Below are 26,915 nucleotides of genomic sequence, written 5' to 3' on the forward strand. Positions count from 1 at the left end.
TGCGGGCCTTCCCCGCAGGAGCAGAGGTGGTCCTGGACGGGGACCACGGTGCGGTGCACACGGTGTGAATGTGCCTCATGCCGCCGAGCCACATGCGGAACAGTGATGGAAATGGCAGGTTGCTTTTTGGTTTGTTTTTGGTTTTTTTGTTTTTTGTTTTTTTGTGGGCAGCAAAGCAAAGTTTATTGAGCTCCCCAAGAGGGAGGAGACCCGAGAGGGTTGCCCTGAAATGGCAAGTTTTATGTTACTTTATTACCACCATTAAAACAGAGAGAGACCAAGAAACAGGAAGGAAGGAAGGTCAGTGAGTCACTGGCCAGTCATGGGGAGCTGGTCAGTGTTCGTGACGGGAAGGGGCCGCCGTGTTTTACAGTTAGTGGGCACCTGTCCTAGAAGTTAAGTGGTGTGGTCCCTCTTTATGTTTTGCACAAGATTGTGCACGGTGACGGCACCTTCCTTGCCGTGAGCGTCAGCCACGGAGACATGGGAGCAGAACGCGGCTGATGACTGGTGTCTTCTCTCGGTCCGTGTGGTGGCCAGGGTTCTAGATGACAGGTCACCCGAGCAGGGCTACTTTGTAGTACATCGGGGTGACTCCTTCCTGGAAGGAGTGAACAGCTTCCTTCCTCCACCGAAATGCACCGAGCCCCAGCTGTGTGCCGCATTCTGCCAGGGGCTGGCAGTTCCTGAGCGCATAGGCTGTGGCTCCTGTTTGGTACGTGAGTGGAACTGTCATGCCAACCGTTGGATTCAACTTAGGGTAGGAAGCGTTCGTGGAGACGAGTGGCGTGGCCTCCAGCTCAGTGCTGCGAATACTGGATACCAGTCCCTTCCCTCCTTGCATGAAACCAGGCTTCCTGGGTTTCTTTGACCTGCCCACCAGCTCCTCTCCTGCCTCACCACCCACCTGAGAGCGCGAACAAATGAATGAATGAGTGGGTGAGTGAGTGAGTAAAAAAACAAATAAAGACTTCGTACTGGGGGGAAATGTGTGCGTTTGTTCGTGGCATATCCGTGATGCGCTGGGCCCTGGGATTACACAGATACGAAGGCAAGGACTCTGAGCTTTTCTGCAGGTTCGTCTGGGTTTTCAACAAATACAGCCCTAATGTCCACAGTGGTGGTAGTTTTTCCTCTTTACGATCCTTCTCCCGTTCTTACCCTTCTGTGTGCCCGTGGTCTGCAGCCCAGCTTGGGACGCGAGCAGCAAAAGCAGCATCTTCGTTTTATTGTGAATCTCGGAGGGAGAGCTCGACCAGATAAAGGACATGTCCATCTGGTCCTAGTTTGCTAACTTAAGAAAAAGAAAAATGTGAATGGTGTTGAATTTTAGTAAATGCTTTTTCCTACATCTTTGAGATAATCATAATTAAAATTTTTTTCTACATATGATTTTTAAAGTATAAATCAAATTTATTGAGATATAATCACAACAAAATGCATCCATTTTTAGTTTATAGTTAACGAGCTTAAAAAAAAATGTGTATGCACATGTAACAAGCACCTCAGTGAAGGTGTGGAACATTCTGACTCCCGCAAGCTCTTTCCTGCCCCTTTGCAGCTAGTTCCCCGTGCCCTGTCCAGAGCTGCCACTCAGGTGCCTTCTGTTAAGGATTCATGTTTGCCTTTGAGAGAGTCTCCCACAAATGGAATCCTCCATGTGGCCCGTTCTGTGGCGCCCTCCTTCCTGAGATGCAGCCACCGTGTTGCACGTCCTAGCAGTCCACACGTGGAATAAGTGTCCCATTGTAAACTTGTGCCCTAATTGGTCTGTTCACCAGTTGACGGACATATGAGTTTCCAGGTTGGGACTGTTACGGATGTTTGCATACAAGTGTTGGTGTAGTTCTGTGTTTTCATTTCTCTTCTGTAACTATTGGGTATTACCAGATGGCGTGGTGAATACACACTGACCTTTATAAGAGACGGCCAGCTTCTCCCCCGTAGAACGGCTGTACTGTTGTCCTTCACAGCAGCACCCTGTGATCCCTTGTGCCCCCTGGCCTTCACCGACCTGGTCTGGTCAGTCCTCGTGATGTCAGCCAGAGCTGGCGGGTGCGTGCTGGGGTCTCCTCGTAGTTTTGTGAGCATTTTCCTAATGACCAAGGAGGAGTGTCTTTCCACGTGCTTATTGGCCATTCCTGTAGCTTCTTTTCCAGTGTGTCTGTTCTTATCCTTTTCCCGTTGTTTAAAGTTTACGTGTGTGTCTTACTCAGTTACGAGAATTTTTAAAACATATCATGCGTGCCTGTCCTCTGTCAGACATGTATGTGTGTTTCTCGAAGATTGACTCCCAGTGTCTTGTCTTTTCCTTTTTGTAACTGTAGCTTTTAAAGAGTAAAAGTTTTAATTTTGATGATGTGTTTGAATTTTTATTTATTTATTTATTTTGCAGTTCATACTGTTTGTGTTCTAAGAAATCTTTGTCTGTCCTGAGGGTCATTAAAGATTTTTCTCCTGTGCTCTCTTCCAGCAGTGTTGCAGCTGTGGATTTTACGTGACGTCTGTAATATGTTCTGTGCCGGTTACTTTTGTCACGTTAAGTCCAACCCTCCATTGCTCGTATCCGCCCAGCGTTTGGACACGGTGTCAGTTTTCCTGAGTTGCTGGGCTCAGTTTGTTAATACAGTGGACCCTTGAACAACACGGCTTGAACTGCGCATGTCCGCTTTTATGTGGATTTTTTTCAATGAATACAGTACTGAGAGTCAATGTATTTTCTTTTCCCTGTGATTTTCTTCATAACGTTTTCTTTTCTCCAGCTTGCTTTATTGTAAGAATACAGTGTACGATACGTACAGTACACAGAATGCGTGCTGATGGCCTCCGATGCCGGTGTCGGTCAGTAGTGGGCTACTAGTAGTTAAGGTTTGGGAGGATCAGAAGTTCTGTGCGGGGGTTGGTGCCCCCACCCTTGCACCGTCCCAGGACCAGCTGTGCTTTCCTCACCCGTGTCTGTAAGGGAGACCAGCCCATGCTCCTCTACTCCGTCCAGAATAAATTTGCTCAGTTGGATGATTCGCTGTTCAGCTGTGGCCAGAACTCTCCAGTAGAGCTGTCTGGAGCTTGAGTGGACAGTGACGTCTTGACCAAGAAGATGGGATCTTTGAAGCTTGGAGAGCAGTGGTCTAGAGACAGCCGCTCTCCGATGGTGGCCCAGAGCAGTGTGTGGAGACGCCAAAGAGACCGCACCGTGGCCGCTGGTCAGGGACGGCAGAGCCGGAGGTTGGAGCCATCCCGGCTGCCGTTGGGGCTTCACCTGCCCGGGCTGTGGTCCCCACGTGGCGGCAGAGGCCTGGTGCGTTCTTGGTGGAGCCGTCAGAGAAGATGATGCCCAGAGGATCTCTTAGGCAGTGGGTGTTTGGGCAGGATCGGCTGCACGCCTGCAACTCCTCTGGCGTGACTAGCACAGTTGAAGGTCGACTGGGCAAAGCTGGTTTGAATACGGAAAGACTTTGTAGGCCAGCTGTCCTCATATTCTGGCAAAGGAATGGAATGAGTTCTTGCTTCCTGCAGGATCACCAAAGCTCTACCCCAGAGCAAGAGCCTTAGAATGAAGCTGAGCTCAGATCTCCCCTGCTGGGGTCAGTCTCTCAGATGTCCTGTCCCTCCCCTCGCCCCACTTGCTCTGCTGCCGGAGTGCATCTCCCTCGCTCCCACATCCCATGAGCTGCTGACAGTGACTGAGATTGGGAGCCTGTCCCAGTCCCTTCGCTATCCATCCTTTGCATTTTTCCCTCACTGGGGACCTTTGGCGGGCCAGGCAGGTGTCATAGTCTTTCCTGTCTGTATTTTATGAGGCATTGTGTGTAAGAAGAGTCAAGTATTTGGGGAGCTAAATCAGAATGCCTCAAAGCCACCCCGAAATGCTGACAGGTGCCAACTGGGGCTGTCTTGGAGCAAACCTGCAGAGAGGGTGGGGGGGGTTGGGCATCGCTTTTCCCTGAGCCTTGCGCCAGCGGGATAGTTGACCTGTCTCTGGCCATTCAGAATGTGTGTCTGCACACCTCTCTGCTGAGCTGTGGACAGGCAGGCACAGTGGGCGGGGGAGGGCACAGGTCTAGTCTGCTTATGGAACCCTGCAACAGAACGGTTTCTGTGTGTTCATTGGCGTTCTGCTGCTGTGATGCCCGGGGAACACGGAGTACCAGCATCAGAGTGCCTGTCATAACAAAGGTCCTGTTCCGTGCTCATGGCCCTGGAGGTCATCTGAGCGTCCCGGCTGGGTCAGGCTGCCCCTGGGCTTTGAGTCAGCGTTAGGGTTCTGGAGCTCAGACTGAAGGGGCAACAGCACCCAGGGTGCATGCTTACAGCAGATCACAGCAGCACAAGAGGCCAAGCCAGTCACACAGAGCCCAGGAAAGCCTGGGCATGGGTCACATCTTCGGACTTTACAGTGACCAGAGCAAGGCCACAGCTGAGCCAGCACCCAGTGTCGACCAGGGAGGGGTGGTATCTGCTCTGCTGAGAGGTCCCGCAGAGTCACCCGGCAGGGCGCATGGCATCCCATCTCCAGCTTTGGGAACAGGGACCCCAGGAAGTCCTGGGTGCGTGTGCTGTCCGCTGGATGTAGTCTGCACGGCGCCCGGCGTGGGGGGAGCTCTCCCGTGTCCGACTGACTGACTGAGCAAGCGTCAGCCCACTGGATGTTCTGGTTTGAGTCCTTATAGATGAACACTGAAAGTTGTCTCACTGAGAGGAGCCATAGGTTTTCCAAAATTGCTCATAAACCGGTGTTAGAAGAATGTTGTCCTTGCGTGTCATTTCTCTGATTTTATTGACATTTTGCTTGAATTCTGTCCTTTTCAGGGAAATAGTGGAACATATGGTCCAGCACTTTAAAACACAGATCTTTGGGGATCGGAAACCAGTGTTTGATGGAAGAAAGAATCTCTACACAGCGATGCCCCTTCCGATCGGGAGGGATAAGGTAAGGGTTGCGTTTGGATCAGACGATGTGCAATGAAGTGAAATTCAAACGTGTTGGCACAAAGTAAATCACCTGGGACGAAAGAGCGGCCGGTTGCTGTGTGCGCCATCCTGAGATCCGTAGAAACTACTTTCCACGTGTTGTGCTCTCCTGCGTTGGGGCGGGGCGTTGGCCAGGTTCAGAGACAGACAGAGCTGCTCGGAACTACACGCATGTGCTGCACACGCAGGGCACCCGTGCCGCACACCGCCGTCAGACCAGAGCCCAGGTCACGCGGTGGGACGGTAAAGACCTATGGAGGAGCACGTTTGCAGGGCTGGGATGTGTGTGATGGTGGCCGTGCAATCCAGCAGAGGTCCAGCCGGAGGCGGTGTTCCCATGAATGGTCATCACTGATCCATTAACCACTGCAGATAGTGCTTGTATTAAAATGTCGCCTTTTCTTACTGTTTTTGTCATCGTGGCTTTAGAGGAATACAAGTTCTGCCTAAGAAGTTGTCACTTGGCACATCTTCCAACAAATGAGCTGATCCAGGGTGGTAATGGGTATTGTTTATTAACAGGAGAAGAGCAAAACTCAACTCAGAAATAATCTTCACACAGACTTTAAAAACAAAAAACACAGCAGAGAAACAAGTAACTTAACTGTCCCAGTGAGAGCAGGGAGTTGATGCCCTTTGAGAGCGACCTACCCAATTAACTTCTTAAGCCCCTGGGTCCCTCGGAAGGAGTGTAGCTCGGTGCTCACAGTCTCACACTGCTGGCCGGCAAGATGCAGACCCTCCTTGGCCTTTAAATATTTTGCTTTTCCGTTTTTTGATAATCTTAACATGACTAAGCTCCTTGCACTCGTCTGAATCGCCAGGAGACTGGGTGGTTTGGGCGCCTAGCGGTGCCGCTCGGACTTGGCGGTGCTCTGATAATGGTCGAGTACGTTACGGCCGAGGAAGGCCGCGCGGCGATAAGGGCTCCTTACCAGCTGGTCTCCGGGGATCCCGAGATAACAGTGGTGCACGGCCGGGCTGGGCGGGGGGTGACTGACACCGGCATTCTGAATTGCAGGAAGTCCCGGGACCCCATGCCTGTCCACTGAGTTGGGATCATGCCTTGCAAAGAAACACGCTGGTGCATTTGAAATTTATTATGAAGTTTTTAATTTGCACATTTGTTTTTGTTTAAAGTTGTATAAGAAAAAAAAGCATAAGGAGTTTATTCACAGTTTATCTGTACACAGTTATAATTAGATGCTAGGCGGGGCATAGGAACATTTTTCCTTCAGAAGGGATGGGGGAGTTGATACAGTGTTCACATTTGAAACTTGTTCTTGTAGAAGTTAACCAGGCTCTGGGGTAAACAGAGACCTGGTTCAGGTCCTCGTGTTGCCCTCTCCTGTGGTGGGACCTTGGGTAAGAAGCCGTCTTAAAGCCCCCAGGGCCGCACCTGTGAAAGGGGGAGGTATGCAGAAGCCGCCTCCCAAGGTTCTTTGAAAACTGAATGAATCCACCCCCTGGGAGAGCATCTCCACCAGTGATGAGCTGCCTGTGCTCCTGATGCAGGTTCTGAGGGGGGGGGGTCTGCATTTCTAAAAAGCAGCTCCCAGGTGGTGCCCATGCTACTGGTCCCAGATCATGCTTCGCGTCATCAGGGTTTCAAGTACTTAATTACGACGCGCCTAGCGGAGACTGCGGGGTTTGTGGTTAGTGGTCTAAGAGGTGGGGGTGTGCCCTCCGTGCTCTCAGGTTTCACCCCACCCTCTTGTGCCTTCTGTGTGTGAGCATGGAGAGCCTGCCCCCGGCCACTGCTTCCCGTCACGTCTAAGCTTCTGTGCAACAGTTGTGATATGGAGACGCTGATCTCTTCTGTTTAAAGGCTGATAGAACATGACCCCTTTTCTCCCAGATAGTCACCTCTTGTAGCAAATCGTCCCTTGTTGTTTTCTTTTATTCTTTTTTTTTGTGAAGTACTTTCCTTTGAGTGGTGGGCACTTCTGTAGTCAGAGTCCTCCACCTGTGTCTGCTGGAGGCTCCCCCAGGTCTGCACACAAAACGTGGTCCGTGGCCTGTGGCCCTTACTCAAGGAAGGCAGCGCTTGTCATTTACCCTTTCTCCTGCTAAGTAGCCCACGCACCCTAATTCCAGTTGGGCTGGGAGACGCTGCGGCCCAGGCCAGGCCCTCACGTTTCAGAATGGAGACTGAAGAAGTTGTAGGAGTTGATCACCATTTTGGGTTTAACTCCCAGCCCCTCTTTGCAGTAACATAATGTGATTTGCGAGGTCAGAATGTATGTTGTTGGTTGTTCCTGGCAGTGGGGTCCAGCCTGGGGCCCCGCTTTGGGTCTCAGCTTCTTGTAGCTACAGTCTCTCTCTGTTTATTCAGCGAAGGCATGACACGTCAGGCCAGGGCACAGCTCGAATGGGTAAGACACCCGCGTGGAAGGGAGGGCATGCCTGCACGAAACACACGTCTTGGCTCTCCCGCCTGGACAGCTCTGTGCCCCTCATCCAGCCGGGGCCGCGAGCGCAAACCCGCCAACTGCTGACTTGAGCTAAAACGTGTTGGGGGCTCTGGGCAGGGCAGAGAGGCTTTTGCGCTGGCTCCGAGGGTCGGAGGTTTGAGGGCAGGCAGGAGGGGAAGGGCAGGGAGCCATCCGTCTGGTCCCTTCCTTGGGCAACATCCAGGTAAAGGGTCTACTCGGCCTTGTCTGCTCTTCGGGGCGATTCTGCTGCCTCTCAGGGCTGAGGGTCCCTCCAGTAAAGCCACAGCATTTGTCAAAGTGCCTGAACCCCACTGGCCCGGGCCGGAGGTGCTTGGCAGGTGTGGCTTACACCTGGCCGAGCAGCCAGCGTGCTGTGCCTGTGGGTCCCACTGAGGAGGGTGACTCAGGCCCCACATCCCTCGCAGACGGACGAGGAAGGACGGTGGTTTTGTCCAAAGTGATTTGGAGGGACGACAGTTGGGTTTTTGAAGAGATTGGTTGCTGAGCAGTAACAGATGGCCTTTCGTATCAGCTCCCCCACACATCTCACCCAAAACGTGACCTGCACGCCCGCCCCCCCCCCCCGTCCCGGGAAAGGGCCTGTGGTCTGGAGTTGGCCCAGAGAGTGGGCGGCCCTGGGGCCCTGCCTGTGCGGCCTCTTTTTCTCCAGAACAGGCAGCGGTGAATTCACGGGGCCTTAGCCAGACAACAGCCGAGTTGGAGACAAGAAAACCCTGTCGAAAACACCTGCGTCCTCCATCCACAGCTTTTCTCTTGCTGACGGTGCTCTTCTGCCTCTCCTCGCACGTGGGCACCAGCGCGGGGCTCTCCCCGTGGCAGCTCGGACCCCGTCAGCCTGGTGACTTTGAGTGTGTGGCTTTGTTCTGTCTGGAGAGGTTGAACTTCACAGCCGGCTCCCCCTTCTCTAGGCCAGGGTGCAGCCGGGGAGCCCAGGGGAGCCCCCTGCCCTGGTCAGGCCCCAGGAGGTAGCAGAGCCGGGAGCCCCTGCGTCCCACCACATCCAGTCAGTGGTCTTGGGCTGCTGCATTGTGGGGACTGAGAGCTGCAGGTTGTTCAGGGATCAGAGTATCTTGGTTGTGGACGGACTCTGCTGGCCAGCGGCCCAGACCAACATGAGGATGTCCTCAGGCTTGTGTCACAGCTGAAGGCCAGCGCCGCCCTGCCCCGTGATGGGGCATTTCTTCTGAAGTCGCCGCTGTCCCAAAGCTGTCAGATAGCCACGCCAGGCAGCCTCTCGAGGCACTGTGTCTGGCAGAGACTCACAGGGCCTGCAGCTCGTTCTGCTCTCTCTGTGTGGGGCCAAGAGGAGGCTGGGCTGGAACCCACTTAAACATGTTTAGAAGTATCTTTTGCTGAAGGAAAATGCACCCCCCTCTTCCCCCCCCCTTAGTTTGCTCATAGAGACGTTTTCCCCCAGCTCTATGGAGGTGTAATTGACAAATAAAATTGCATACATTTATAGTGTGCGTGATGATTTGATATCCGTACATGTTGTGGAATGATCACCACAATTAAGTTAATCAGCACATCCATCACCTTGTGTAATTACCACTTTTTAACTTTTTTTCACATTTTCTTAATTGACATGGCAGAATGCTCTGGCAGTGCTTTTCTTGCAAGGAAAAGTTCGGTTTGTTTATCCGAATGCCTCATCATGTAATAGAAACATCATTTGTGCTTGAGGCTAGACTCCAATCTCCTTAAGGACAGGTTCTCCCCTTGCCTGAGCCCCGGTGGCTGCCGATCTTAGTCACGCAGGATCAGAGCTGGGTGGGGGGTGCATTTTCAGACTTTTATTTTTAATTGGAGTAAAGTGGACATGCAGTAAAGTGGACGTGTATTGGTGTCAGGTGTACGACAGAGACTCGACAGTTCTGCACGTTATGAGACGCTCCCCGTAGGAGTGTGGTCACCACCTGTCACCACACAACATGTGACGGTGTCGACCGTGCTACCCATGCTGTACTGGTCATCCCCGGAAGTGTGTACCTCTTCCTCTCCTTCCTCTGTGTCACCCAGCATCCCACCCCCGCCCTCCGGTGACTAGTTGTTCTTAGTATTTACACGTCTGCTTCTGTCTTTCTGTTTGTTCATTTGTTTTGTTTTTTAAATTGCAGATATAAAGGAAATCGTATGGTGTTTGTCTTTCTGTGTGTTTCACTTAGCATGATATCCTCTAGATCTGTCCTGTTGTTGCAAATGGCAAGATACCCCTTTTTGACGGCCGAGCAATATTCCAGGGTGTGCGGACAGCTGCTCTTCTTTATCCACTGCTCTGTCCGTGGGCGCCTGGGCTGCCTTCCTGTCTTGGTGTGGATAATGCTGCGATCCGCACAGGGATGCATGTATTTTTTTCTTTTAGCGTTTCGTTTTCTTCGGGGAACACTCCAAGAGTGGCATCACTGGATCGGATCTTACTCCTGCTCTTCGCTTACTGAGGACCCCCCATACTGTCTCCCACAGTGGCTGCGTTCCCGCCAACGGTGCGCAGCGTTTCCCGTTTCTCCACATCCTCGCCAACACCTTTTTCTCATCGTTCTGATTCTAGCCATTTGGACAGGTGTGAGGTGACCGCTCAGTGTGGTTCTGGTCTTCCTGGCTGTCATTTCCTTCTGGAAGGGATCCTACTGCAGTGTCCTGGAAGTGTCTGTTCTCTCTCAGTGCTGTCTCCGCGCTGGGCATCAGGCCACGGCCAGTTAGTGGCTGCTGGGCGTGGTGGTGCTCTGGGTGCTGCTGGGCGGGTGTCCTCTGGGACGTGAGTGTGCAGGTGACTTTGGTGCGTGCAGTCTGCTTGTGGCTCGCAGGACGTTTGAACATGGTGTAGTGCGTGTGTGAGGGAAGGAGCTCCTCAGGAGCTGAGAGTGGCCTCCAGGCCTGTTGAGTGAAGAGGGAGCGAGGAGGGCAGGGAGGAGGCTGGTGCGGCTGCAACGCTTGACCTGAGATGTGACCCCTGGCCAGGAGTTTGCCACCTCTTCCTTGTGGGACTTGCAGGCTTGGGGGGCCTGGGGAGGCGCATCTGTGTTGTGCTGCCCTGACAGTGACAGCACCCCGTGAGCACGTGGGGAGTGGACTGTCCTCTGAAGTCAGCCCGCCTCTGCCTTTCATAGTCGTGTGGCCTTGGGCTGGACCTTTAGTCTGAGCATCTGTATTTTTATATATAAAAAGTCATGAATAAAGCCTCCCTTACTGGGATCTTTGGGTGTTTAAGAGTAAAATGTATACAATCCGTGCCCTGTCAAATTAGACATTCCATAAATATTGGGAAGTATTGTTGGCAAATGTCAGAATTGTTTCCGTCACCAACTGAGTGGGGTCTGAGTTTGCTGTGTGTTCGGGACGTACTCCTCAGTTACCACACGGCGAGTGGCGGATCGTAAGTGGTGGACTGAAGTGATGGGGTGAAGGTGGGTCTGGGCGCCACTAGGAGCCAGGCGGGTGGGCGAGGGGCACTTCACAGCTGGGAGGAGACTGTCTGCTTCAGGGAGTGAGTCACTGGGGCACACTCCCCACCACTGTCCAGGACGCCAGCCACTGGCCACACGTGTCCATGTAAATGTGGATTCATGAAAAGTTAACAAAGCTGAAAATTCAGTCCCTTGGCCATGCTGTCCACATCTCAAGTGCTCAGCGGCCACATTGGGCCAGTGGCTGATGTTCTGGGCAGCACGGGAAGAGACCGTTTCTGTTATCACAGAAAGTTCTGTTGGACAGAGCTGTTGGAGACCGTTGGGCACTATTGTGGCAAATACTCTGAGGCTTGGCTGAGAATTTTAATTTCTTCCCAGGAGATTCTGATGGGTCTTGAAGTTGAAGCTTTTGTCTTCACATGTTTTGGAGTTTTTTAAAATATATTTTTATTATACTATGTTAGTCACCATACAGTACATCCCTGGTTTTTGATGTAAAGTTCGATGATTCATTAGTTGCATATAACACCCAGTGCACCATGCAATACGTGCCCTCCTTACTACCCATCACTGGTCTATCCCATTCCCCCACCCCCCTCCCCTCTGAAGCCCTCAGTTTGTTTCCCAGAGTCCATAGTCTCTCGTGCTTCATTCCCCCTTCTGATTACCCCCCTTTCTTTATCCCTTTCTTCTCCTACCAATCTTCCTAGTTCTTATGTTCCATAGATGAGAGAAACCATATGATAATTATCTTTCTCTGCTTGACTTATTTCACTTAGCATTATCTCCTCCAGTGCCGTCCATGTTGCAGCAAATGTTGAGAAATCGTTCTTTTTGATAGCTGAGTAATATTCCATTGTCTATATGGACCACAACTTCTTAATCCAGTCATCTGTTGAAGGGCATCTTGGCTCCTTCCACGATTTAGCTATTGTGGAAAATGCTGCTATGAACATTGGGGTGCATATGGCCCTTCTCTTCACTACGTCTGTATCTTTGGGGTAAATACCCAGTAGTGCAATGTCTGGGTCATAGGGTAGCTCAATTTTTAACTTTTTAAGGGACCTCCACACTGTTTTCCAGAGTGGCTGTACCAACTTGCATTCCCACCAACAATGTAGGAGGGATCCCCTTTCTCCACATCCTCTCCAACAATTGTTGTTTCTTGCCTTGTCAATTTTTGCCATTCTAACTGGCGTAAGGTGGTATCTTAGTGTGGTTTTGATTTGAATTTTCCTGATGGTTTTGAACATTTTTTCATGTGTCTGTTAGCCATTTGTATGTCTTCATTGGAAAAGTGTCTGTTCATATCTTCTGCCCATTTTATGATTTGTTTATTTGTTTCTCGTGTATTGAGTTTGAGAAGTTTTTTGTAGATCTTGGATACCAGTCTTTTATTTGTAATATCATTTGCAAATATATTCTCCTTGTCTCCACATGTTTTGTACCTGGGGGTGCTGGTGCCCTTGGGGCAGGACTGTCCCATAGAACAGCTTCTGAAAACATCGGCGGGGAAGAGCCCAGTGCGAGTCCCCAGCACCCACATTCTGTTCGGAGAATTTCTTTGTGACCCTGTTTAGTCCGAGGAGAGGTGGAGGCGTTCGTTGCAGGCGGGAGTGCCCCGGTGTGGAATAGCAGGTGTTGGCAGTCGGCTGTTTTACCACACGTCTGTCCTCAGAAGGCTTTTTGTTCATGGTTTAGTCACTGCAAACCTAGCTTGTGGACTCTGAAGGGACCCAGAAAATGCAAACCCTCAGACCCATTGCAGTGTGTTCAGTTCCACTGGGAAGTCTGTCTCCAGGACCCCCGGCTAGCTCGCAGGCCCCCTGCCCGTTTCCCCACCCGCCCTGTTTGGACCCCCAGGCTGAAGAGCAGCTCTGTAGGGTCTGGCAGTGCCTCCTCATGGTACCGTCTCTTGATGCTCACCTCTCCAGGCTGCCTCTGTGTGCAGGGCCCGGCAGAAAGCCCGGGTCCCACGTCTGTCACATGCGTGCCTGGTGGGATAATGGACGAGCTGAATTTTCCAACCCAGCAGTGTTCCGGAAGCTGACCCACCACCTTTGACCTCCCAGTAGCTTCTTAAGAGACAAGTGTGAGTAACCGTGTGCTCTGGATCTCCTCACAGGTGGAGCTGGAGGTCACGTTGCCTGGAGAAGGAAAAGACCGCATCTTCAAGGTGTCCATTAAGTGGGTGTCCTGCGTGAGCTTACAGGCGTTACACGATGCACTTTCGGGGCGGCTGCCCAGCGTCCCCTTTGAGACGATCCAGGCCCTGGATGTGGTCATGAGGCATTTGCCATCCATGAGGTGAGGACCAAGGAAGTGGGCGCATCTGCTCTGACCCTGAGTGTTACCCGGAGAAGATGGAATCTCTGCAAGGATGAGTAGGGGTGGTGACGGTCATGGGTTTCTGTGATGAAAATTATAGCGATACCAACACGGAACATTTTTCATACAAAAATACATCACCAGGGGCCACTGGCTGGCTCAGTCAGTAGAGCACGTGACTCTTGATCTTAGGGTTTTGAGTTCGAGCCCCACGTTGGGCAGAGATTCCTTAAAAAAAAAAAAGAAATCAGAATTCTCAACCTGGCACAAAAAGATGGCCTGCCCGTCTTTGTGCACACTGGGCATGATTTTCACTTGGCCCATACTCTGAGCATGTGCTGTGTCTGTGGCTTCACGGTAGGACTTGTAGGGAATGTTCCCAGCATCCTACTTGACGGAGCACCCACCTCATGGAGGACTCTGAGACCACAGGTGACACGATGCGTCGGACTGTTGGTTTATTCCACGGGGCTGCTTTTCTCCCACAAATCGCCACCCTTGAACTTCCTGGGACGGCTCACACTCTACCAGGTGGCGGGGCTGCACTGATTCCCTGTGTCACAGTCTGCCACATGCAGACCTCGGGGTTCTGACCTGGGACGACCCGCTCCTCCCATGTGTGTGGCACCCGCCAGGGCCTCGAGAACTGTTTGAATGAACCAGTGACAGGAGAAATGAGCCTCCCTGCTGACCTCTCATCGTACTGACAAAGCTCTAAGATTTGAGGGGGGAGTGGGGCTCCCTTTATCCCTTATGTAGGTGTGAGAGGAGGTGCTCTGGAGTGCCTCGTTGGATTTTAAAGGGACCCTGGTGTTCTCAGTCTCCAGACTTGGGTGGGGGCCACCAAATACAGGCAGGTGTCACTCCGGGCAGGGATCCTCCCCCCGGCCTCTGGGGTGTAATCTGTTACTGCTTGGAAGGTGGGCAGGAAGGCAGGTGGGTGCAAAAAAAAAAAAAAATCTGGAAAGGCAGTTGCCAAAACGTTGAATATGTTTTTCAAACGAGTGGCAGAAATTACTGTGATTTTTGTTTTCTGAGTTTTGAATTAATTACCATGTTAGTTTTACAGTCAGGAGGAAAGTCTTTCATTTTGGAAAAATAATAGAAAAAGTGGCAGGATTAACATGTGTAAGGGGGAGAGAGAAGGACCACCCCCACAATCAGTTCATAGTGCAGACTGTAGGGTCTCTAATACAGCCCCTAGAAGACGCACCTGCCTTTCGGATCCTTAGCGATGACACGTCCGGACGACCAGGTGCCGTGGGTGCTGCTGCACTGAGAGGTGTCTGCTTCACGCAGGTGGCCTCCTGCCCTCCGCGCACCGTGGACAGCTAGGCCCTTCTCACACACCCACCTTACCATCCCGCTTGGGAGGCCGAGCTCCTCCCCACGCCCACCCCCCATATTGAGAGCCTCCCCTGCAGAACTGCTGCATGGAGTGGGGAATAGATGCTGGGTGCTACATCCCAACATGGTCCTGGGCAAAGCAGCCAGGCTCCCCCGGGCCCGGGGCTGCTTTGGTCCAGCCACCTCGGCCTGATTGTGGCAGATGCTTGGCAGACGCTCCTTCCAGCTGTCCCTGCACACGCGACACAGCCCTGTTCTGGAAAGATGTGAAGCACTGTGCACAGATAAGCCCTAGAGGATGAACGTTAGAGCACTGAGCCTGGGGGAGGGGAGGGAGGGTCAGAAACACGAGACGCAGCCAGCGACACCCCGTGTGCCCCAGGCCCTGCACAGCCAGAGCGCATGTCTGGGGTCCAGAAGCATGGCGGGTGGGAGACCAGCTCATGTGAGGAAGCTGCGTGCTGAGGCCCCGTGTCCCCGAGGCTGTGCTTAAACCGTTCCTCAGAGGCAGCCCCGGACGCCTACGAAGTGCACCTCGGTAACCGTGGTTCCGTACGGAGAGAAACGCGGAACCGTTGGCGAGTGTGAGTGTTTGCCTGCTGGATTGTCACGATGAACAGCGGACTTGGCGTCAGCCTGTTCCTTCTCATCAGACGGGGGTCTCTTGTTGCAGGTACACCCCCGTGGGCCGCTCCTTTTTTACGGCGTCCGAGGGCTGCTCCAACCCCCTTGGCGGGGGCCGGGAAGTGTGGTTTGGCTTCCATCAGTCCGTCCGACCTTCTCTTTGGAAAATGATGTTAAATATTGATGGTAAGCAAAGCTCCAGTCTCTGTCGTGGGTGGGGCTGGAGCGTTGCCGAGGGGCCGAGACCTTGGGGAGTGCCTGTGTGGCCAGTTCCAGACGTGGCCTCCGTCAGAGCCACAGATGCTGTGTCACACCTGGCCTTCCTCACCTGCTTGTGAGATGCGATCCTCAGAGCCACCTGCAGGGCCCACTCCAGAGACTGAGGTTCAGGGCGCTGAGCCGGGCCTGCGTCCCTGACTCCTTCCCAGATGCTGCTGCGGGTGTCCACCAGGAAAAGCCAGGGTTTCTTGGGGGTGGTGAACGGACCTCCCACCACTAGGCCCGCCCACCATCTCACCTTTCATTTTGCAGCCTGGTTGGTAGGAGCCCGGGGTAGCTGGCTAGGGGCCAGCCTGGACGGTTGCCTTCCGGCTGGTGTCCTCTGGGTTCAGGGTGCCCTGCCCTCTTGGGAGACTCAGGGTTGGATCACGCAAGGAACAGTAAACTTCAGAGAGATCTGCACCAGGAGGCAGTCAGAAAATCCAAGGTTATGGCTGTTGTGATCTGGTGGGGTTTCATTTTAAACCTAATTTTATTCCCAGAGGGTGACTTTGTCTTTGGGCCCTGAGCAGACGGAGTACCGGGCAGCCCCCTCTGGCTCTGTGCCACCTGTAAGGCCCAGAGGTGGACCCCGGGGATGGAGGGAAACAGAGGCCAGGGGGCCGGCCTGGAAGGGGCACTGTTGGGCACACCTCACATCCACTTTTACTTTTCTTTTTTTCCCACCTATAGTCTCAGCAACTGCATTTTATAAGGCACAGCCAGTAATCGAGTTTGTTTGTGAAGTTTTGGATTTTAAAAGTATTGAAGAACAACAGAAACCTCTGACAGATTCCCAAAGGGTAAAGTTTACCAAAGAAATCAAAGGTGGGTCACTGCCTTGCACATCGGGCCGAGGCCCTGCCTTTCCCCCTCGCTGCACTTCCTGAGCTCCTGGGGGACGGAGGCGGCGAGATGGCTAGCCGTCAGATCAATCAGCACAGACATGAACGAAGCCCATTTCTCAGCACGAGAATAGTAACTTTCTAAACAAATAGCTTTCCGTGTAGGGTGAGGAGTGGGTCAGTGACCAGTGGCATCCAAGTCACTGGACTCCAGGACCACAGAGCAGCACTGTTGTTATAACCAGTACCTTGTGCTATTCCGGAATGGGGAGCACGCTTTCACGCCTTGTCATGTGGCCCTCACAGCCCTGGCGGCATCTGTACCCAGCGAGCCTGGTTTCCACTCAAGGAAACACAGCCTGAGTGCTGCGGCCTGACTCGGGCCCCGCCGCCCAGCCGCGGAGAGTCGGCGGCACCTGTCGCCCTCACCCCCCCACACCTGTCCTCCTCTGAGGGCTTCCTAAAGGCCATCAGAAGTCCCCGTTGCTAAAAATAATCCTGGAGGAAGCACAGAGTCTTTGCTGAGCCGACATCATCTCTTTTATCTTTAAGAACAGTCTCCAGCCTCTGGCCGTGGCATTTCTGGGGCAGAAGGCGTCTGTGCGGGTGGGGTGGGCCCCGCGCAGAATTCCCCCCCCAGGGCTTGGGCAGCCCTGCAGCTGCACCAGAGCGCCCTGCCCCGGGGTCTGAGGGCGGCTCCCGCGACAGCTGGCGCTCGGGAGGTGGGGCCTCCCCTCGGCCGAGGCGCACCTGGACCCTGAGGCTGGGCTTCTCTGTGTCGCCAGGTCTAAAGGTGGAGATAACGCACTGCGGGCAGATGAAGAGGAAGTACCGCGTCTGCAACGTGACCCGGCGGCCCGCCAGCCACCAAACGTAAGTGGCCCAGCCCGCCCCTGCGAGCAGCCCCTGCATGGGCACACTGGCGTCCAGACTCCAGAGCAGTGACCCTTCTGGTGGAGAGGATTATTTCATTCTCGTTCAAAATTCTGGAGCTATACCTTTGATTCAGGAGAGCCACCCGGGCCCTTGTGAAGTAAAATCGTGAAATTGTGCTATACGGGTGGGGAGGGGTTGGTGGCTCCTTGTTAGTCTTCCTTCTTGAATTTTACAGGCGAGAGAGGGTTGCTTTTGTTTGTTTTCCAATCCTCAGTGCTGAGCAAGTGCTGGGAGGGAGCAGGTGCCCCCACCTCCCAGGCATGGCTAGTGTTGGGGCGTCCGTCTCGTGCCGTGTGCTCGGGTCCGAGTTGGCTGGAACGTGCTCAGGCCTTTCCGGGTGGCCCTCACTTGTGCTCAGTGCCGTACAGGAACTGTAGACCTCTGTGATCCGTGATGATTGCGTGTTACATGCATGTCAGTATTTTCTATTTCCCAACTCTGGAGAGAATGTGGAAGTTTACAAACTGCACATCCGAAGGGTGTGATTGCTTTTGACCCCTTGCAGGTGCTTTGGACATTTGCCCCCCCCCCCCCCCAGCCCTGTCCACCCTCTTCAGCCCTCAGCAGGCAGACCCGGGGAGCTGGTGCACACGGGGTCTGCTGCCTGAGCCCCTCCTTCGCTTCCCTAGATTCCCGCTCCAGCAGGAGAGCGGACAGACGGTGGAGTGCACAGTGGCCCAGTACTTCAAGGACAGGCACAAGCTGGTTCTGCGCTACCCCCACCTCCCATGTTTACAAGTTGGACAGGAGCAGAAACACACCTACCTTCCCCTCGAGGCAAGTCTTTCCTGTCTGCGCTGCTCTGGGGCTGGAGGGAGAGCCCCCCAGTGACGCCCCTCTGATGCCTGCCTCCCCACGAATGAAACGGTGTGGTGACTCCCGAGGGATTCGTGGGCCAATGGAGGACGTGCCCACCGTGCCCAGCAGGCCCCTTGCACAGGGTGGAAGATGCTCAGAAAAGCTACCATTTCTTCACTGCTTGTTGGAAAAATCCTGGCCCAGGGAAAGATGAACTGCTAAAATCGAGGCCCAAGTTTTAACTGTTTTCTGTTAGTGCTTTAAATTCTCTGTACTTGTCCAGTTACCCAAACCTCCAGCTGGTTTTCCTGTGCCCTGGTCCAGAAGGCTGGCCTGCTCCCCATCAGCATGCAGCTTCACGGTCCCATGTTGTGAGGTTCCCAACGCATGTTGGTACCAAGCCAGGCTCACCTGGGAAGATCTCTGGAGCCAACTGGGGGCCCCTGGGCAGCCCGTTCCTGGTGGATTTCAGGGGTGGCCACCACGGCGTCTGCGTGGTGCCTCGCTATGTGTGGATAAGAGATCGATGTGTCACAGGCTGAGCCAGGGCCCCACGCTCAGCCTCAGACCCCTGCCCATCCCCCAGCACCGGGCCGACACCCTGTCTGTCTCTCCTTTGTAGGTCTGTAACATAGTGGCAGGACAGAGATGTATCAAAAAGCTCACCGACAATCAGACCTCAACCATGATCAGAGCGACGGCCAGGTCAGCGCCAGATCGGCAAGAGGAGATTAGCAAGCTGGTGAGCATGACGTTCCTGGGGCCAGCCCGGGGGTGGGGACACTGTGGGGAATGCACTACGTGGCACCGGGCAAGGGAGCCCCTGATGTTTGGGACAGACACGGCTTATTTCTTTTTTCCTTTTTCAGATGCGAAGTGCAAGTTTTAATACAGATCCATATGTTCGTGAATTTGGAATCATGGTCAAGGACGAGATGACAGACGTGACCGGGAGGGTCCTCCAGCCGCCCTCCATCCTCTACGGGGGCAGGGTACGTGGAGGGCAGGGCTGGGGGGATGTGCTTGGGTGTCTGCGGGGTGTGTCTGCCAGGCGATGGTGGAGCAACAGCTTTTGACCCCCTTCGATCGGAAACATTGCCTGAGGTGTAGACCGCGGCAGAGGGAAGGGATTCTTGCCACTCGCATCCAAGCCGGCACACGGACGGGCCTGAGTAAGGAACTGAGTTGCTGAGGATTTTCAGGATTACCCTTTATCTTTTCAAAAGGTGATTTTTATTATCCTATCAAAATCTGGAAAGCATTGTTCTTTCGGCACTCTACCACTGATGAATTGTTTTCCAGAAGCTTATACTTCTTTTCTGTTTTTTTTTTTTTTTTAACTTTGGTGTTGGAGCTGTTTGGTGACGGACAGAGCTGTTCGTCACTCAGGTGGTTGGTGGTTTTTGCCCATGCAATGCCTGGTTCCTGGTTTCATTAGCACATCATAAAGCTGTCCTGTCCGTTGAGCCCTACAGAGCTCACGAGAAGGGTCTTCGTGCACTTCCTCGGGCGCCGGGCCCCCAGATGTGGAGCACAGCTCTCCCGGGCGGGTGGCAGGGCCTGGGGGCCTTAGCCTCACTCGCCCGCGAGCTCCGATGGAAGCATTCGAGTGGCTCTACCTTTTACCCTCGTCCTCGGGACCTGTAGCAAGGGTTTTTGTAGGGTTGTTTCCTTTCTTATTGTAAAACGTAAGTTCTGCTTTTTAAAATGTTTGGAAGTTCAAAACGTACAAAGAATTATGGGGGGGGGGGCACCTGGCCGGCTCAGTGGGAAGAGCGTGCGACTCTTGATCCCAGGGTCGTGGGTTTGAGCCCCACGTTGAGCGTGGAGCCCACTTACAAAACACAACACAGCAAAACAGAGCATTACAGGAAGAAGACTCTCTCCCCAGGCCTCATTCGCTCTCCCAGGAAGTGATTGGTGTTCTCTTAATTCTTTGTAATGCTGCCCAGCAATTACTCGCATGTGTTTTCATCGCTTTCAGTGCAAATAGTAACATTAAATATGCTTCTTTTCCCTTGAAACTTTGTTAGAGCCCACAGAGGTCTTGGAGATGGTTCCATATGTGTGTGGCGTGTGGCTTGTTCTTTCTGACTCTCACTGCATGGTATTCTGCGTGGGGTTCCCCGTCCTCTGAAGGAGGCCTTCCGAGCAAGGCCTCCTGGCTCTCAGCACACTTGGGCACCTGCCGTGTTCAAACGCTGTGCAAACATAGCACCTGTTTGAACCCTTCTTAAAGCCCTGGGCAGAAGAGTGTACGATTCCCTTTCGTAAGTAAGTGGAGAGATGGCTAGAAATAGAAGTTTACGTGGCCCTTAGGTGGTCAAACCAAGATTGCAAATGTGGAGGTTTTTTCAATGCCCCTGCTTATGTATGTTTTGACTTTCTGCCTCCTAGTAAATACAGGAGTAGTCTGGAAAACAAAATAGCGCTTGTAACCTAATCTTGTAAAAATATTAGAATTGTAGGGATTAAAGGTTTATAATGCTTCTAAAGGAACACATTTTTCCAGATCTCTGAAACATTTTAATGAGAACACACACTTTTTTTCATCTGCCCTACTTATTGTCCATTGTTGGAGCAGAACATTACATGCCCTCCAGAGGATGTTTACTGATGTCTGGAGGCTGGCCTCTGGTGACAGGAGCTGCTGGCCTCCTATAGTACCTAGGACAATCCAAACGTCAGTAGTGCCAGGGTTGAGAATCACGTGTGTCATAAGAGCCCATGTCTGCAAAAACCGTGTGTGTGTGTGTGTCTGTGTGTCTATGTGTCTGTGTGTCTGTACTGAGTCTGGAGTACCAGACTGGTGGTGGGCTGTCTCTTACAGAAGCCTGTCTCTAGTGGCAGCAGGGAAATAGTTATAAAAATGTAGGAAAGAAAAGGGTTTATTTCTATAATGTTTGTTTTTTACAATAGTTTGTAAATAAAATGTGTTTTCCAGTAGAAACACTTCTGCAGTGGAGTGACCGGAACTCGGGTGCGGCCCTGCCCTCCTCCCCACGGCCCTCCCCGCTTATCCTTGTCCTCTGGAGTCACTTGAAGGGAATTCAGGGGTTCCTCTGGTGGCAGTGCCGAGGCCTGGCCCTTTCTGGTTGAGAGAGGACACGCTCCAGTAGCTGTGGCCCTTGCTCTGTCTCTACAAGTGGGAGTAGCTTCTGTTCCTTAAACAACAGCAGGCAGTGGTGTGTGGAGCGGAAGGGTCCTCGCTGGCCCGTCTGCTCCCCGGCCAGGACTGGGTGGAAGCGCCTTGACTTCTGTTCCCCTCCTTGGCTGCCTGTGTGATAACAGGAGGTAGAGTAAGTGAGAGCATGTTGTGAACCAAGAAGCCGCCTGTAGCATCACGAGGCACTTCCATTCCTCAGGGCTGCCTATGAGGTTGGGTGGAATTTGGGGCCTCTCTGCTCTCCCTGGCCTTCAGCCACCCCTCCCTTCACCGGTCCATCCATCTTCCATCTGTCCACTCATCCGCCCCTCCATCTATCCTTCCATTGCTCTGTCCACCCCTCCATCCATCCATCCTTCCTTCCTCCTCTGTTCACCCATCCATCCTTCCATCCATCCCACATCTCCCGTCCAGCTCTTCATCTGTCCGTCCATCCATTCTGCAGACGTCTCTGCCCCACTTGCACTGCTGGGCGAGTCAGGGATGGGAGACTACACGAAGGCCCAGTTCTCAGCTTTGGGGGACCAGCAACAATAGGGAAGTAACACAATCCAAGGGCAGAGGGATGTGTTTCCCGTTTTTCCTCACTCTAAACTTCTTGCCATTTGCAGAATAAAGCAATCGCCACCCCTGTCCAGGGCGTGTGGGACATGAGGAATAAGCAGTTTCACACAGGCATTGAAATCAAGGTGTGGGCCATCGCGTGCTTCGCCCCCCAGCGCCAGTGCACGGAAGTCCACCTTAAGTAAGGTTGCTTGAGGGCCAGGCACACCTGGCCTGGGGCGGGGGGCGGTGTTGAGCGCGGGTCCACTGATGCGGGTTCCCTGGCAGAGAACGCTTCCCCACGTCATGTGGGCCACGTCAAGGCTCCTGTCACTTCTCAGACTCATTGGTGGAGGGAGTGTGGAGAAGTAATGCACATTATATAAGAAACAAAACAGTGAATGAAAAATAAGTTTGAAAATTAGGTGCAAAAGGGAAAATTATATTCAGTGAACTCCAATTACTTTAAAAAAACCACTTCAGCTTCATATTTCTAGATCGTCCCGGCCTGGTCCAGGCGTCAGACCCTTGGAAGGTAGCACCATAAACGCGCAGCATCACCGCTCACACTTCCGTGCTGAGCAAACCTCACGGTGCACAGAAAGCTCTGGCTCCCGCCTGTCCTGCTGGGAGCCCGCGGAGCGCAGCTGCTTAACCCTCGAGTGGAGCCTGGCTCAGAACGCTCCGAGCGCGGGCCTCGGGGCGAGAGGCTCTGTCGGGGCTGCTTGTCCCGCACGCGGTCAGCAGAACGAGTGGGAGGCACCGAGCAGCTTAGGAAGTCAAGTCGGTTGTGTCTGGGCCCCGGGCACCTCTCTCCCCTGTGTTCTGGCCGTGGCTCCTTCGTTTCGTTTTGCCTGGAGCTAGATGCCCGAGGTGAATTCACCTGTAGGTGTAAGTGTGGCCGCGTGCACACGCGTGTCTTTAACTGCACTAAAGCATAGGAGGCCGAACGCTGGCTCCCCTGGATCCAGTGTCCTTCCCTTACTGTAGAAGGAGGTGTTATTTTTATTCCTAAGTTTAAAATAGAAGCTGTTGATCGGTCTTTGCCCCTCCCCCACCGTGGCTTCACCAGGCCCGTTGGTGGCAGCTGCTGGTGTGACTCTCGCTGTGGTTGGTTCTGTTCTCTCCCATGACTGTGTCGTCCAAGTCTTAGTTGTACACCCGAGAATTATGGGGGCAAATCCAAGGGGACGGTCCGTTCACGTTTTTCCTCCCTCTGACAGCGTGGGGAGTTCACGGAGTCCTGCGTTTTGTCCCAGAACCTGGACGCTGGCCAGGCCTGCTGAGGGGACAGCACCTGCTTGGAACATTGCTCTAAAAGGACAGCACTTGTCCTTGCGCCCTGGGAGTGGCTTTGCTGGAACCGGGCATATGCTAGCGTTACCTACTCCTTGCGTTAACATGTTGCCATGGTTTTGTCCAGGTTTTAAACTTAGATTCGGACGTCAGTGGTTTGGGGTTGGGCTGTTCGCGCTGTGCCCGTTACTTGGGGCCTCTGGTTGGTGTGGAGTCTTTGGTACTCACCGCACGTTCGAGTCTCATGAGCCTTCTCCTTCAGATCCTTCACGGAGCAGCTCAGAAAGATCTCGCGGGACGCTGGAATGCCGATCCAGGGCCAGCCTTGCTTCTGTAAATATGCCCAGGGGGCGGATAGCGTGGAGCCCATGTTCAGGCATCTGAAGAATACGTATGCTGGCCTTCAGCTGGTGGTAGTCATCCTGCCTGGCAAGACTCCCGTGTATGGTAGGCCTTTGCTCTTGCCATCCTGGGGGGGGTTCGGTGCAGCCTGAGTCCTTGGTGTTTTTGCCACGCCGAGGAGTGCTTCTGCCTGGCCCAGTGATACGCTAAGAAAGATGGCAGCCAGGCAGATGCTGAGGTCGCCCACATCAGCGCTGAGACCGCGCTTCCTGGAGGGCGGCACCTGCCTTGTTATTTTGTGACGCCCCCTCAGTGCCCACACGGTGATCGCGGGGGGCCGCCATCTGCCCCCCATGTGCCATCTCTGTGCCTGCCTCGGAGCTGTCTGGAAGTTCACCAGAGTCTTCCTGCCAGAGGGGCAGTTATGCATCCATCCATCTAAAACTTAGCAAGTGCCTGTGGTGCTGTCCCAGGCCTGGAGAGTTCAAAGTCCCGGCCCCCCATCCAGGAGGCCCCAGGGTGGTGGGGGGTGCCAACAGGTAACTGTTGGAGAGCCGTCGGAAGCTCTGCGGGTGCCGTGAGGCTCGGGTGGTGTCACCAACCAGATCCGCAACTAGACAGGGACAGAATCTGGTGCAAAAAAGCCATGCTTCTCCCCTCCAAGCTACGTATCCAAAGAGCGAAGAGAACACCATCAGTGTTTCCATCCAGAAGTCACCTGTTTCCACAGGACTTTGCAGGGAGCAACTGACAGTTGCTTCATGAAAGAATCCAGAAACTGAGGGGCGTGGGCCTACATAGCTCTTTGATGTCGGGGTTACATGTGCTGTGGATTTCGAGGATGCCATGTCTTTATGTTTAATGACTCAGGCTCTTGCTCGTAACCCCGAGCACCGTGGTAGAACGCGGCCTTCCGAGTCAGGAGTGCCGATCCCCCCATGCCAGCCTGGCTCTGCCCATACCCCCTGCAGGACGTCCCCGAAACGGTCTTTTGTCTGCCTGCCGGTCGGCCTCCTCCACAGGCGTGGCCGCCCAGGGCCCGGGCAGAGAAGCCTGACCCAGTTGCCGCGGTCGTGCCTCCGGGCGGGCCTCTGTAGTTCCGGGGTGGGGGGCCACTAGGGCGAGCGGGGGAAGAGGTGCTGGGGAGAGCTGCCAACGTGTGCGTCTTCCGTGCTCCGCAGCCGAGGTCAAGCGCGTGGGGGACACGGTGCTGGGGATGGCCACACAGTGTGTGCAGATGAAGAACGTGCAGAGGACCACACCACAGACCCTGTCCAACCTCTGCCTGAAGATCAACGTCAAGCTGGGAGGCGTGAACAACATCCTGCTGCCCCAGGGGAGGTGAGGCCGGCCCTTCTGCCGCGTGCGCACCGGATGACGGCATGGTGCCCGGCGGGATGGGGGCAGTGCACAGGTGGGCTGCGTCGGACCCCCGGTGCCAAGCACGGTGCTGGACGCAGACATGGGAAGCGCTGCTCAGAGTCCAGGGGACGAGGGGCATCTGGAGGTCCCGGAGAGCCATGGCCAGGTTCCCCGAGTGAGGTGAGCCAGCGGAGGGCCCAGGGGTCCCGGCACGTGAGATGTGGCAGCCTCGCCGTGAAGGGAGTGAGGGGTCCAAGCCAGAGCTTCCCTGGAATGGCTAGGACGTGAGCCTCGGTGGAGTGACACCTGTCACTGCTGTGCGGGTGGCTGGCGGCTGCCAACCGATGCTGTCAGTGCTGGGGACGGAGCCCTGGGGACCGAAAAGCTCCATGGAAGAGCACGCTGTTGGTGGATCCCGGGCCACGATCACAGTCTGGGGCTGGCAGGGGAGGGGTGGGGAGGTGCCCCAGAGGGCCACGGTTAGCTTTTGTCCCTCCTGAGGGTTGGCCAGTGTCTGCTGCGGCAGGGAGAGAGGACTCCGTCCGTGCTGACAGATATCATTGGGGGCGTCCTTAGTGAAGCACCTGGGCCTTTGGGTTCACGTGTGGATGGCAAACATGGGTAAACACGGAATACTTGCCACACTCGCCCTGCAGTGACGGACTGCCCCCGAGCTCCCTGTGTGGACACAGCTGGGTGAACATCTGAATCGCCTTTGGGCCTTGTTAAAATACAGAGGTTCCGATCAGCACCTCTGGGTCGGGACCCAAGTGTGGACATTCCTAGCACGTCCACAGGCGATGCTGTGTGTCGGGGACCACGCCTCCAGAACACTGCGTCCCGCGGTGTGGTAGAGTGGAAAGAACCTGAATCCAGAGCCTGACAGGCTTGAACCTGAAGCCGGGCTCTGCGACGTGCGGTCGACTCAGGTCCTGGGATGAAATGAGGAGCTATCAAGAGCGGGTGGGGAGCTCCGAGTGCCGCTCAGCCGGCAGCTTCTGTGTTGAGTGGTGCCTGCCGTGGGCCAGGACGTGGGCACAGCACCCAGAGCCCCAGCCCTTTAGTAGGCAGACCCACACGCATGGGGCTCGACCGGTGAGCAGCAGGGACACCATGGGAGGGACAGGAGCTCGGAAGGTGAGGAGCTGGGGTTTCTATGGCAGCGGTCTCGTGGAGAAGGTGGCACTGAGCAGATGGCAGGGGCCCAGGGCGCAGGCTTGTGGGGTGCCTGTGAGAAGGGTGTTCCAGACCCAGGGCATGGTGCAAGCAAGGGCCCTGGGTGGGAGGCTGCCAGGACGGCTGGGGGTTGTTCTAGCAAAGGACCCAGGGGCGGAGGGCTGCCGGCAGGGGCCTGGGGCTCCCTCCGGGCAGGACGCAGCCCCTGGAGGTTCCTGTTCTAAGAGGCTGCTCCAGACCCAGGTGAACTGGGACCAGGAGGCCCCTGCGTTGTCTCGGGAGGGGTGCTGGCAGTGGAGGTGGGGTGGGTGCCCGGGGATGGTATGTTTGGAATATGGTGCTGCTGGGCCCGCTGACAGGTTGGGTTTGGGCTGTGAGGGAAAGAGGAAAGTGTCCTCAGCTCTCGCTCCGCAGAGCCTCTGCAGCCCTCAGCAATGCTAGCGGCGGTGCCTGCAGGGTCCTGCCGGAGGACTTCACGGGGTGGGGGGGGGGGGGCGAGTGGAAGCAGGGATCTGGTATCGGGGATGTGTGTGTAGGGGTTCCTAGCAGAGAGGTGGTATTGAAAGCCACAAGGCTCTTGGAATCCCAAATCCCCCTGGGCAGGTGTAGACAGTATGCATGCCAAGCCCGCTGCCCTGGGGAGCGCAGGGTTAAAAGGTTGTGGAGAGGGGGAGCCCTCAGTGGAGCCCCAGAAGAGCAGGGTGGAGAGCGGAGAACGAGACGGGTCCTGGACCCCAAGGGCACTGCGTCCTGTGTCACAGGGTGCTGACAGGCCTAGTGGCGAGGTCTGAGGCTCTGCCATGTGGGCGTGGGCGACCTTCTGAAGGGAGTCTTGTTGCCGTGGCAGTAGGAAGCCTGGTGGGAGGGGCCCAAGGCTGCTGGGGAGCTGGTGAATGGGTTCAGCTAATTAGGAGCTTAGCCACAGGGCGAAGCAAGGGAACCGGGGGAGCAGGGAGCGTGGCGGGAGTGGAGTCCCCAGGCAGGTGTGGTTTTCCTCGCTGAAGGTGTGAGTCACAGCTGCGGGAGCAGATGCTCCCAGGAGTAAGAGGGTTGGGAGGCG

At 54.5% G+C, this 26,915-nt stretch overlaps 1 protein-coding gene across 3 annotated transcripts in view; it reads left to right on the forward strand.

Annotated features, from left to right (window-relative positions):
* The window catches only part of AGO2 (argonaute RISC catalytic component 2), a 111,527-nt gene that overhangs the window by 61,855 nt on the left and 22,757 nt on the right, over positions 1-26,915 (forward strand). For all 3 annotated transcript variants that reach the window (XM_087864591.1, XM_045778062.2, XM_045778061.2), the window contains 11 exons: positions 4,810-4,930; positions 12,960-13,141; positions 15,183-15,319; positions 16,085-16,219; positions 17,022-17,109; positions 17,802-17,949; positions 18,593-18,712; positions 18,840-18,962; positions 21,748-21,881; positions 23,238-23,422; positions 24,499-24,658. In XM_087864591.1, coding sequence (XP_087720717.1) covers positions 4,826-4,930; positions 12,960-13,141; positions 15,183-15,319; positions 16,085-16,219; positions 17,022-17,109; positions 17,802-17,949; positions 18,593-18,712; positions 18,840-18,962; positions 21,748-21,881; positions 23,238-23,422; positions 24,499-24,658 — 1,517 coding nt within the window. In that variant the 5' untranslated portion in view covers positions 4,810-4,825. The remainder of the gene's footprint in view (positions 1-4,809; positions 4,931-12,959; positions 13,142-15,182; positions 15,320-16,084; positions 16,220-17,021; positions 17,110-17,801; positions 17,950-18,592; positions 18,713-18,839; positions 18,963-21,747; positions 21,882-23,237; positions 23,423-24,498; positions 24,659-26,915) is intronic.

The sequence above is a fragment of the Ursus americanus genome, chromosome 9 (genome assembly GCF_024610735.1).
Source record: "Ursus americanus isolate L20-20 chromosome 9, mUrsAme1.1.p, whole genome shotgun sequence".
Lineage (NCBI taxonomy): Eukaryota > Metazoa > Chordata > Mammalia > Carnivora > Ursidae > Ursus > Ursus americanus.